At 44.8% G+C, this 11,304-nt stretch overlaps 1 protein-coding gene across 19 annotated transcripts in view; it reads left to right on the forward strand.

Annotated features, from left to right (window-relative positions):
- MBD1 (methyl-CpG binding domain protein 1) overlaps positions 1-10,803 on the forward strand; it is a 123,488-nt gene extending 112,685 nt beyond the window's left edge. For 18 of the 19 annotated variants that reach the window (XM_048487795.1, XM_048487804.1, XM_048487794.1 and 15 more), the window contains 4 exons: positions 3,520-3,759; positions 5,489-5,599; positions 6,683-6,802; positions 9,280-10,803. In XM_048487795.1, coding sequence (XP_048343752.1) covers positions 3,520-3,759; positions 5,489-5,599; positions 6,683-6,802; positions 9,280-9,741 — 933 coding nt within the window. In that variant the 3' untranslated portion in view covers positions 9,742-10,803. The remainder of the gene's footprint in view (positions 1-3,519; positions 3,760-5,488; positions 5,600-6,682; positions 6,803-9,279) is intronic. The other variant, XM_048487801.1, reaches the window with a different exon arrangement.
- Positions 10,804-11,304: the final 501 nt, after the last annotated feature.

Here is an 11,304-nt window from a genome sequence, read left to right on the forward strand (position 1 = left end):
AAGGCTAATTATACAGTCCACAAAGAGGAGAGAGAGAATAGCCAGGTGCAATCATTCCCTCATTACAAAAACGGTTGAAAGTCAGTTGACTGATTCAAACCGGAGGGATGGAGTGTATTCAAACGAAAGATAAAGAAACTCTCAAGGCAACGTAATTTGCAATCCCCATCTTCCTCCACATCAGAGATAAGGGCTAAAACTCCAAAGCATAGTGAATTCCAAGAATGATTCATATGCAAAAAATGGTAATCGAGTGGAGCGTCCTTAATTCCATTCCTGATACGAGAAGAGTGTTCAAACATACGTAATTTAAATTTTCTCTGTGTTTTACTGATATGATATTTTTTACAAGTGCAGACTACAAAATATACAGAATTCACAGAATTACAGTTGGAGAAACTATCCAAATCTTGGAAGTAATTAGTCTCAGGGAAAGACACACTCCTCATTTCAATTGCTAAAGGACAGGCAGCAGTGTTGCCGCATTTAAAGTGACCTCACACTGATAAGGGGTTTTTCAATTGTTTGCCAGAGTCTGAGTGGATCAGAATATCTCCCAAATTCCAGGTTCTTCTAAACATTATCAAAGGAGGAACAGAACAACCAGGGCAATCTTGGAGAAGTGGCCAATACCTAAGAATAATATCTTTAATACTTGAACTTAATTCAGTAAACTCAAAAGAAGATACAATCCTAGCTGTATTAGTGCAGGCATTTGGAGTAAAGAAAACCTCCCTAGATACACTGTCAGATCTCTTTCTTGCTTTATGGATGATAGACCATGGATATTGCCTGTTCAGTAGCTTAACCTCTATTGTTTTAGAAGCCCTCTTATAATATTTCTTAGATGAGGAGTTCTGTTTAGCATGGAGAAACAAGACATAAACAAGGTTGTTTTTTAAATGCCAGGGATGGAAGGAGGTATGAGTTCCTATCAGTGTCTTTCCTAACGAAGCAACCTGTAATTACTGAAAATGGACACCATTCAATCCAAAAAACACACAAAGATATCTCACTACTAATGGCTGTAAATTGTATGGTAGGTTGATGATAATTTAGCCATTCGCAAAATGGATCCACCACAATAGGATTGGAAATAACAAAAAAGGTCATCTATAAACCTTTTAAACTGTAGAATATAGTCAAAAAAAAGGATGTGATCTTGTTCAAAACATTACTTAAATAAACAAGCAACAGATGGACCCGGGGGGGACCCCGTGGCCACCCCTTTCTTGAATATAATATGATTTTTCATAACGAAAATTTTTTTTCCAAAACCAAATCTAATAAATCTAAAAGAAAAAAGGTGGGAGGAAATAAATCATCTATCTGATTGAGAAAATGTTCCGCAGCTGAACGGTCCTCTTCAAAGGGGATGTTTGTGTATAAAGAGGTGACATCTACTGTCACTAACACAACTCATGAAGGAACATGAAATCCTTCCATCATTTTAATAAAATGTCTTGTGTCCTTAATATAAGTAGGTGTTATTTTAACAAATGGCTGGATAAAATGATCAACCAACTGAGCAGCAGGTTCAAGTAAGGAACCTACTCCCAAGACTATAGGTCTACCGGGAGGGAGTCAAATGGATTTATAAATTTTGGGTAAACAATACAGGTGTAACCTTGCCCTTTATCCCTTGCCTTATGAAATATTGGATTTCATATTATGTCTCATATTGTGTGCTACAAAATGCCAGTTTCCATGTTTGTATGCGTGGATAGCAGAGTGTCCAAGCTTAAAGCAAGCCTAAGGCAAAACAGTCTGTTTGCAGAGATTAGATCTATGAGTCACTCCAGTGATACAATCTGGATGCCTCATAACAAGGACATGCATCTTTGATTATCCCACCCTGCTAGAGTACTCCATTAACATAATGGAATCTGTAGAACTCCTGAACACCACACCTCGTTAAGCTGTTCTGACACAATGAATCCTGGAAAACTCCCTGATACTGTGGTCTTGAGAAAACATTTCTCCAAACAATTGCTTCTTCCCTGCATTTCCCCCACCTTTCAGATACGATCTCCCTAACAACAAGATCCCTTCCTGATTCACTCAAGCCTGAGCCAAATTTGAATACTTAAGGGAGAGACTTTAGGAAGCACCTCTGCATAAACCATTCAAGGTATCACTGATATGATCTAGGACCAATTGACCCCATTGTCCCGAGAAGCAGAGACAATAGATAGAGTTGTTAATTAGCTCAGCCCCGCAAGTCCAGCAAGGAAACCCCAAGCAGTTGCGGAGAAATGAAACCTAAGCTTGAATTTCCTGCCTTACCTGCGCAAAGGGGTATAAAAGTTCTGCTCACCAGAGCCTCAGTTCTCAATACTAGCCTGAACCTCTCTTGGTCATGTTGGTGTGAGACACGATATCGTCCTTCGCTTGGTTTCTATGCTGGCATAGAGATCCTTGCATTCTTCTGGAACTTCTCTGCAGATCTTAGGTAACGTATAAGTCCCCTGCTTCCCCAACTCCCATTCTATCATCCAACCTATCTTTTCCTCCCTGTTTATATACTTAGGAACTGTGTGTATGTGCCTTAACGTCTCATTGTGTGATTGTTTGCAACCAAAACTTATATAAAATAATTAAACTTCAATTTGGTCTTTTGTGAATTCTCTGCGGATACGTTTCAAGCTGTTTCTGGTATAGTTGTCTAAAAAGATCCCCTCCCAGGCTACCTCTTGTATTGCCAAGTCGAGTAATTCCCCATTGCTATATAAAAACAAGTTCTTATACTGTTAATGTGGGTAACACAGGTTAGGCATCTTAAGATGGTCCCTGATCAAAAATTTAGATATTGTGTCATTAATGTAACCAACAAAAATTACCCTCAGTCGCAACCAATTGTAATTTATGCTTGACCATATCCACAGGGTCTTTAATAAGATTCCTATAAAAAATAGGCTCCTCAAGTTGTCCTGGCATTTCCCCCCTATAATCACTAGTATTCATAATAACTAGGGATCCGCCTTTGTCAGCTGGTTTTATGGTTATGGATTCATCCATAAAGACCTCAATTTTTTAAAACTCATCTTAGACAAATTATGATGGGCATTATAATGTGTTGATTTTTCTAATTCCTTAATATCCTTGCTTAGAACTTCATTAAACAAATTTAAGACAGGAATATCCATCACAGGAGTAAATTCTGTCTTGGGTTTAAAACTTAGTTGATAAGAGCTGCAAGTAGATTCACCTGGTTTATCTAAGAAAAATCTCTGTATAATTAAATGGGTCTATTTGAATAGGTCTACTTGTGTCCTAAACACATTGTATGAAGGTGTTGGGACAAAGCTGTTGGGACAAAGATTCAAAATACCTAATTTCTCCACGCTAAATTGTCTAGAGGATAAGTTTACCACTAAGTTCTGCGCCTTCCCCAACATGGACAAAAATCCTGATGGGATGGATTATTATGAAGTCTTCTTTTAGCCACCCTATCAGGACACTCCGGCAAGCAGAGGGGGTTGATTGCTCTGCCCTTCCTCCTTCCCAACTTTACTACAGGCAGAGGAGATGCCCTCCATCAGCAAACCACTCGATCTGTCAAAGCCGCAGCACCTAGAGGTGCCCAATCAACAGCCACCGAAGCTGAAGGAGGCCGATAAAGAACGGGCCCAGGACAGTGCAAAGGACCTTTCTGTCGCGCCGCAGCAAGTCAAAGGGAAGCCACAAGTACCACAGCAACTCAGAGAGGAGACGAAAGTCCTCCGCCCACCCACCCCACCCACCCAGCTCCTGGTGAAGGTGAGTGAGATTCCTCGCGCCCTGCTCCGCTTTCAGGTGCCTTTCCTCGACGGCTTGAGTTGTCCTCGGTTGGCTGAAGTTCCTTGCACTGAAACTGCATCCGGACGTCACACGCTTTGAAGGGGAAGGGCGCTATTTTTATGTGCCGTCTTGGATGCTTGTACCAGGTGACTCACAAAAATAGAAGAAGCATGTAAACAAAACAAAAACACAAATCCCTGTGCATCAACTACTATGATCATCAAGCAGCTACCAGTTGGTTAACCTATCTGTTAGGGTAGCTCGTCTAGCATCAAACAGAGGCCGGGCTACTTTCACTGTGGCACCAGCTCTATGATAAGGGCACCTTGAAGAAGTGAGCCCTTCCCTCCTGTCCCGAGATCTTCAGGAAGTGCTGCAAGGCCTGCCTGTTTTCCAGGGCATTTGAGGGAGTTTGAATGGCAGGAAGAGGGCAGGATTTGGCGTTTGCTAATTTATTTTTGATTTTAAACTGAAAATGTTTTTAACTGTTATTGTTAGCCACCTGGAACCATGAGGACGGGTAGGGTGTATGTCTTCTAATAGATAAACCAAACAGCAGGAACCAAAGAGGCTATTCCCTCAGCACTGTTGGGGTGACCATCCTGCTTTTGATACAGGTTTTTACTCTCTGAAATGTGGTCTCCTGGGGTCTATGGACCCTTTGGCACAGTGTGGGTCAATCCAGGAGGGCCTGCAGAGGAAGAGGGGAATCAGAAATTCCTACCTGCTTACGTAAACAGAAATTTAATTTGTATGAACAGAAGAGGAGCCCAAGATCAGCAGTGAAAATTAGCAAAACAGCAGTCCTAAAACCAGCTTGAAACCTCCTCCTACCCAAAGTCTTTTTTGAGTGGCCTTCTCAAAGGTCTTGATAAGCTTTCCTACGGATGAGTGTAATCAGGGATAGGTGCCATCATAAAGAAAACTCTGCTGCATAGAGCCACTGGCTGGGCTTGGCTTCAGAAGAAGAAGAGTTTAGATTTATACCCCGCCTTTCTCTCCTGTAAGGAGACTCAAGGCAGTTTACAAACTTCTTCTCTTCCTCTTCCCACAGCAAACACCTTGTGAAGTAGGTGGGGATGAGAGAGTTCAGAGGGAACTGTGGCTAACCCAGGGTTTCATGTGGAGGAGTGGGGAATCAAACTTGGTTCTCTAGATTAGAGTCCACCTGTTCTTAACCACTACGCCACATTGACTCAGAAGGATGTGGCATACAGAGTAAGTCTCAGACTCTGCGTGAAGCATACCTACTTTGGGGTGGGGGTTGTTACCAGGGCAGTTTCTCTATCAGTTACCGTCTGTCTGAGAATCCAGAGTTGGCAGCTCATGGAGGTCACTAATCATACAACTCTTCCTCTGGACAACCTCTGTTGCTGTTGAGATTGCTCTGTGCACATGGTTTCTCTATCCAGGTTTCCTGTGACCTCATTCTTCAGTATTTTTAAGCACTGTCCATGAAGTGTTTGAAAAAAACAACGCACACCTGCAACGTCTAGGGCAATGGTTCTCAACCTTCCTAATGCCGCTACCCTTTAATACAGTTCCTCATGTTGTGGTGACCCCCAAACATAAAATTATTTGTGTCCTGGTTGCTAAGACCATCGGAAATATGTGTTTTCCTATGGTCTTAGGCAACCCCTGTGAAAGGGTTGAGAACCGCTGGTCTAAGGCACCTCCCTGATGGGCTCTGTCTAAATCATTTTTACAGGAATCAGATACCAGGTTACCCGCCATCAACCTCCTTCTTGCCACCTCTCCCAAGGTCAAACAAGAATGTGCTGAACCAGGTGGAGACCATCGCCCATTGAGTGACTCTCCAGTAAGATTCTGTTCGGGGTTGTAGGATGGAAGGAAGGGGAAGAAATGTACTTTAATGTTCTCATTGGCTGCCATTAACTATTGCTGTTCCTGGGGCCTTCATATCTGCATGACTGCCTCTCATAATATGTTTCCCAGAGAGCATTATGCTAAGCAAATAACAACTTGCTGGTAGTCCCTGTCCCAAAAGTTTGTCCAGCTGACTTCAACCAGGACCAAAGCCTTTTCATTTTGAGAATGGGACACCCACCCCGTTTTTAGAATGGGACACCCCACTGTAAAGTTCTATCCATGATACATCTAATTCCACATGACTATATTATGTTGTTGTCTCTTACCTACTGGCCTCTGGCTGTCTCCTTTGAGTCTTCAAGTTTTATGGCGTTCTGGTGCCCAACTACTTGGAGAAGTTTTCAGGGACTCTGCGAACATAGCCGTAACTTTTCTAAACTCAGCCCAGCCTTGAAATATGCAGCCTGTTTCCCTACGCATTCTCCTGCAGCCCCAGCGTGTTGACATGATTTCATACAAGTGGAACTTCTGTTTTCGCTTCTTAGACGATACACATATTTTCTAAGTCAGTGGTTCTCAACCTTCCGAATGCCGCAACCCTTTAATACAGTTCCTCATGTTGTGGTGACCCCCAACCCTAACATTTATCCATTTTACAAATGGAGAACACTGATGCAGAGAGTCTTAGGCGACCCCTGTGAAAGGGTCATTCGGGCCCCCAAAGGGGTCCCGACCCCCAGGTTGAGAACCACTGTTCTAAGTGAATAAAATAGGCCATGTTAGGGTAGTGCTCTTGTAACCTGGGTTGAGCCCCCTGGTTCTGGTCCAGTGTACCTGTTTCTACCACTTCTGCTCGAATGCGGCACTTGCCTGGGTCAGGGATGTGTAATCCAAAAGAAGAGATTCATAACTCTGCTGTCAGTGTATGTCCTGCTCCTCTCTAGTTGCCGGGTTGCTTCCTGACACAGGGCAGCAGCGTGTGTTTATGTGAATGTGGAAGGAAAGCGGGTGCACGGTTTTCCTGAGGCTGATGTGACTTCTGTCAGGCTTGACCTCTTCATTGTCGCTGCAGGTATTGGCAGGGCTGCCCCAGTCTAAGAGTGCCAGGGAGACCCAAGGCTGCGAGGTGGTCGTGTTGGACGACGAAGAAGACGACGAAGTGGAACAGTTGCAGCAACTACGCCCCCCAGTGGTGAGTGTGAACGAGTCTGGGGCAGCCTTTGGAAACCCTGGGGCATTCTCTGTTGGCTTGGGGCAGTGGTTCCCAACCTAGGGAATGCATTCCCCCAGGGGTCCGCGCCAGAGTGTTTGGGGATATGCAAAAAAAAAATGTAATAGGAGAGCCAGCCCGGTATAGTGATGAAGAGTGGTGGGCTCTAATCTAGAGAACCAAGTTTAATTCCCCACTCCTCCGCACGAGGCCTGCTGGGTGTCCTTGGGCCAGTCACAGTTCTCTCCAAACTCTCTCAGCCCCACCTATTTTACAATGTGGCTGTTGTGGGAAGAGGAGAGGAAAGGAATTTGTAAGCTGCCTTGAGTCTCCTTACAGGAGAGAAAGGCAGGGTATAAATCCAAACTCTTCTTCTTCTTCATGCTAATATGGGAGTACAATTTTAGGGAAATGGGTTGCCAAGGGATACGTGAGCGAAAGAAGGTTGGGAACCACTGCCTTAGGGGTGGAGGAAGGGTGGCTTTGTGAAGGGGGTTGCTTTGCCCATATTTTGGGTGGCAGCAGGAGTTGAGACGGGGTGCTAGACAATGGAGGGGTATGTTAATAAGCGTTATGTGGCCACAATAAGGTCCAGCTAGTTTTAGGCTCTTTTCCTAACCTCCTCCCCCCATTAGCCAGAATGGTGCCTCTTCTTTAACTTAGAAATGTTCGGCCTCCCCAAAAACTCTTCCTGTTCTTGATCCCATCTATTAGCACACATATGGTTATGAATAGGCCTAGAATGGATGGAAGGGAGTCCCATGGGGCAGAGTCATAAGCTGCAGTACTGCAATCCAAGCTCTGCTCATGACCCGAGTTCGATCCCGGCAGAAGTCAGTTTCAGGTAGCCACCTCAAGGTTGAGTCAGCCTTCCACCCTTCCACATACCCAGCTTGCTGAAGGTAAAGTGTAAACAATTGGGGAAGGCAATGACAAACCACCTTGTAAACATAGTCTGCCTAATAAACATCGTGATATTTCCCTGGGGAAGAGGCGGCCTATAAGTTTGAAATATAAATAAATAAATAAATAAATAAAATATGAATTATCAAAGGCTTTCATGGCAGGATTCAACTGGTTCTGGTGGGTTTTCCAGATGTGGTTGATAGTATTGTATTACGGGTGGGGTTTTTCAGTCCAGGCTGTGATTCACCTTTTCATGGCCTGTAGCAGCAGCAGTATTGGTGAATGCAAATCCTGTATTTGGGTGGAGTCCATTGTTCATGAACTTAGCATGCCTATAACAGAAATCAGAAGAGCTTTAAAACCAAGAGAAACCCAGGAGAAACAGCCCACCACAGGAAAAATATTTCTACCTTACATCTAGGGAATCACTGAACAAATAGGGAAACTGATGAAGAAACATAACCTTCAAACCATCTTCAGACCTACCAGGAAAATACAGCACATGCTATGCTCAGCAAAGGACAAGAGAGACCCCCTCACTTCTGCAGGAGTCTATCACATACCCTGCAGCTGGGGAAAGGTCTACATAGGAGCCACAAAATGCAGCATTCAGACTCGTATTAAAGGGCACGAAAGACACTGTCAGCTTAGCCATCCTGAAAAATCTGCAGTTGCAGAACATGTCTTAAACAAAACTGGACATAACATTTTATTTGAAAACACTGAAATTCTGGACAATTCAGAAGGTTACTTTGTCAACTGCTATTGAAGGAGGCTATTGAAATTCACAAACACCAAGACAACTTCAACAGGAAAGAAGAGACACTGAGAATTAACAAAGCTTGGCTACCAGCACTTAAAACACCAAAAGCAAACCCCAAGGGCATGCTAAGTTCATGAACAATGGACTCCACCCAAACACAGGATTTGCATTCACCAATTCTTCTGCTGCTACAGGCCATGAAAAGGTGAATCACTCCCTGGACTGATAAGCCCCACCCACAATACAATACTACCAACCACATCTTTACATAACAAGTTCCACCCAAACACTTACTGATTGGTTCCCCACCCTGGGATGTGGACAATATATACCCCAAACATTCCCTTCTCTCTGGACACAGTGTGTAACAGACTTCCCTCTGTGATACACCTCTGAAGATGCCAACCACAGATGCAGGTGAAACGTTAGGAACAAGATCCACCAGACCATGGCCACACAGTTCGGAAAACCCACCAGAACCAATCGTGATATGACATCACCCCATGGGTTTGCAACGACCTGGTGCTTGCACATTCTCCTTTACCTTTAGAATGGATGGGCTGAGGCAGTGATTGTAGTTTATAAGTGCTGAAATGTGTGATTTTGGAAGAATGACAGCTTGACTATTTGGGGGGATGTACCATGTTCGTGGGATGCTGCACAGTGCTGCTGTTCTCCATTAAATTCCAGTTTTTGAGCTAGAAACAAAAGCGTAGCAAATTTTTACTGTGGCCTCAATTTACGCCTCTCCCTATGACGCGGTGACATCTTTCCTGTCTGTCCTTCCTAGATAATGGAGATCTACAGTTTGGGCGGTGTGCAGCCCCTGAATCAGCTGGACAGCGTCCTGCGAGAGTTCCTGGCTGAGCTGCATGAGATTCCTCTCCCTGCCCATTGGGAGGTACTGCCCTTGCTGGGCGGCCCAAATCTGCGCCTGGTGCAGCGCTCGAAACATTCCACCATGTCGTCAGCAGTCATCCACATTCGCCCAGGCCTCTTCTTCCACGTAGTAGTGCGGGACCTCCCTGTGCCTCCCGAGCATGAACTCTATGCCAGTCATCCCACCCGCCTGACCACGGTTGACGAAGTGGTGGAACTGATTGGTGACCTAGAGGCTTATCGGCTTTGTCCTGGCTGGCCGGCAGGCTGGCATGCTGGTGAACGGTCCCAGGCCTGCGACGTTCTTGTGTACTCGGGCTGCTGCCCTCAGTGCCGGCTTAACCCTTGGCCATCAGGAAGCGGGACCCACTAAGAGCTGGAGGGGTGGGGAAAGGAATTCTGGAGGCTGGACTTGGCCCTGAGAGGCAGTAAATGGGCAGAAGTTTTATTTTGACACTGGATATGGCTTGGATATCTGGAAGGATCATTCCTGGCCACAAATAGCTTTATATTTTTCCCCTCTTCAGTAGCTTGGCGCAAAAAGGCCTCTTTTCCCCCTCTTGTTGTCTTCTGTGTCCTCCTGCCGCCCCGTAAGCTGCTTAGACTCTTGTCTTGCTTTGATCATTTGCTCACCTCCTGCCAAGAGGGCTGCATTGTGAACTGTGGCACGCCACAGTCGACTGTCTTGATCACCACTTTTCAGCACTTTTACAGTTCAGACATTTGGCAAAGTAGCACTAGACATTGGTCTGAATGGAATGTGCGGGACCTGTTTATGCATCCAGCTTGGACTCTCCTCTCTGTCGTGTATTAGCATCTTCTCTCACTTGCCTAACCCTTTTGCTGTTGAATTTAGCAGAGTTATAGAAGGCATTTAGGTCTGCAGTATGACCATCTCCAGATACAGGAAGGGTAGGATTTTAGAAAAGGATCTTCTTCTCCAACTTGAATGCATCCTGGCAAAGACGCTAGCCCTTCCGATCCCCAATATGCATCTAAAAGTTGGTTGCCTCGGGCATGTCTTTCTGTTTCTGAGTTTGGATGATTGGAGGACCAGGAGCATTCTGTTTTTTGGGACACAGGACAGGTGAAATAGACCTTGCTGGAAGGGGGAGAGGCAGCTGGCTGGATCCCCCTCCCATTTGCAGAGAGGTTCCAACATGCCCTGTTCAGGGAAGTTCTACTGAAGCCATAGCCGTATGTCCCTTGCTGACTTGTAGGGGGGGGGGGGTTGCCTCTTCCTTCCATGCGGTTGGCGGCAACATCAGCAAACACCCTCCCAGACTTTTCCCTCACGGCACTGATTGGTTTGGGGGTGGGGGGGGATTCTTCTTTTTTCCCTCAGAAGGGAGTGAGATCTACCCTTGAGGAATTATCAAAATCAAAACTGGTCTCTATATTTTTTTTAAGGTATTAAAAAACTTTAATGAGCAAACGTAGTCTTGGTGTTGGTTTCTCTCTGTTTGGTCACCCAGGCTTTTTTGCTCAGTTAACAGAAATAACTAAACGGGGATAGATCCAGGAATCTTTCAGGAGCAAGTGTCACTGGTTTCAGATCTTACTTGCATTATCCTCCAGTAGTCCCATCTGGGTTTGTTATGGACTAATAAGCATGTGGGTTGGGAGAGGGGACTGTAATACAGAGGGAAAGGTGTTACCCCAAGAGGTGGGAGCCTGTCCCTTTTACAGTGGGGAATTAGTGAGAGCAGACTCTTGGCTTAGCAAAAGGTCAGGCAAGCTCGAGATCTTTATTGCTTATGTATATCAAGGTGAACGTCTGCAAGAAATCCGCAAGAGAACAGATTAAAGTTTAATAATTTTATTAAGGGAAGATAGGGGTACACAAGCACACAATAATCAAAGCAGTAGGATGCACACCCAGTCATAGGATATAAGCAGTGTTGAGAGTATGGATTAGGAATAGATGAAGGGAATT

Source organism: Sphaerodactylus townsendi, linkage group LG03 (assembly GCF_021028975.2).
Source record: "Sphaerodactylus townsendi isolate TG3544 linkage group LG03, MPM_Stown_v2.3, whole genome shotgun sequence".
Taxonomy (NCBI): Eukaryota; Metazoa; Chordata; class Lepidosauria; order Squamata; family Sphaerodactylidae; genus Sphaerodactylus; species Sphaerodactylus townsendi.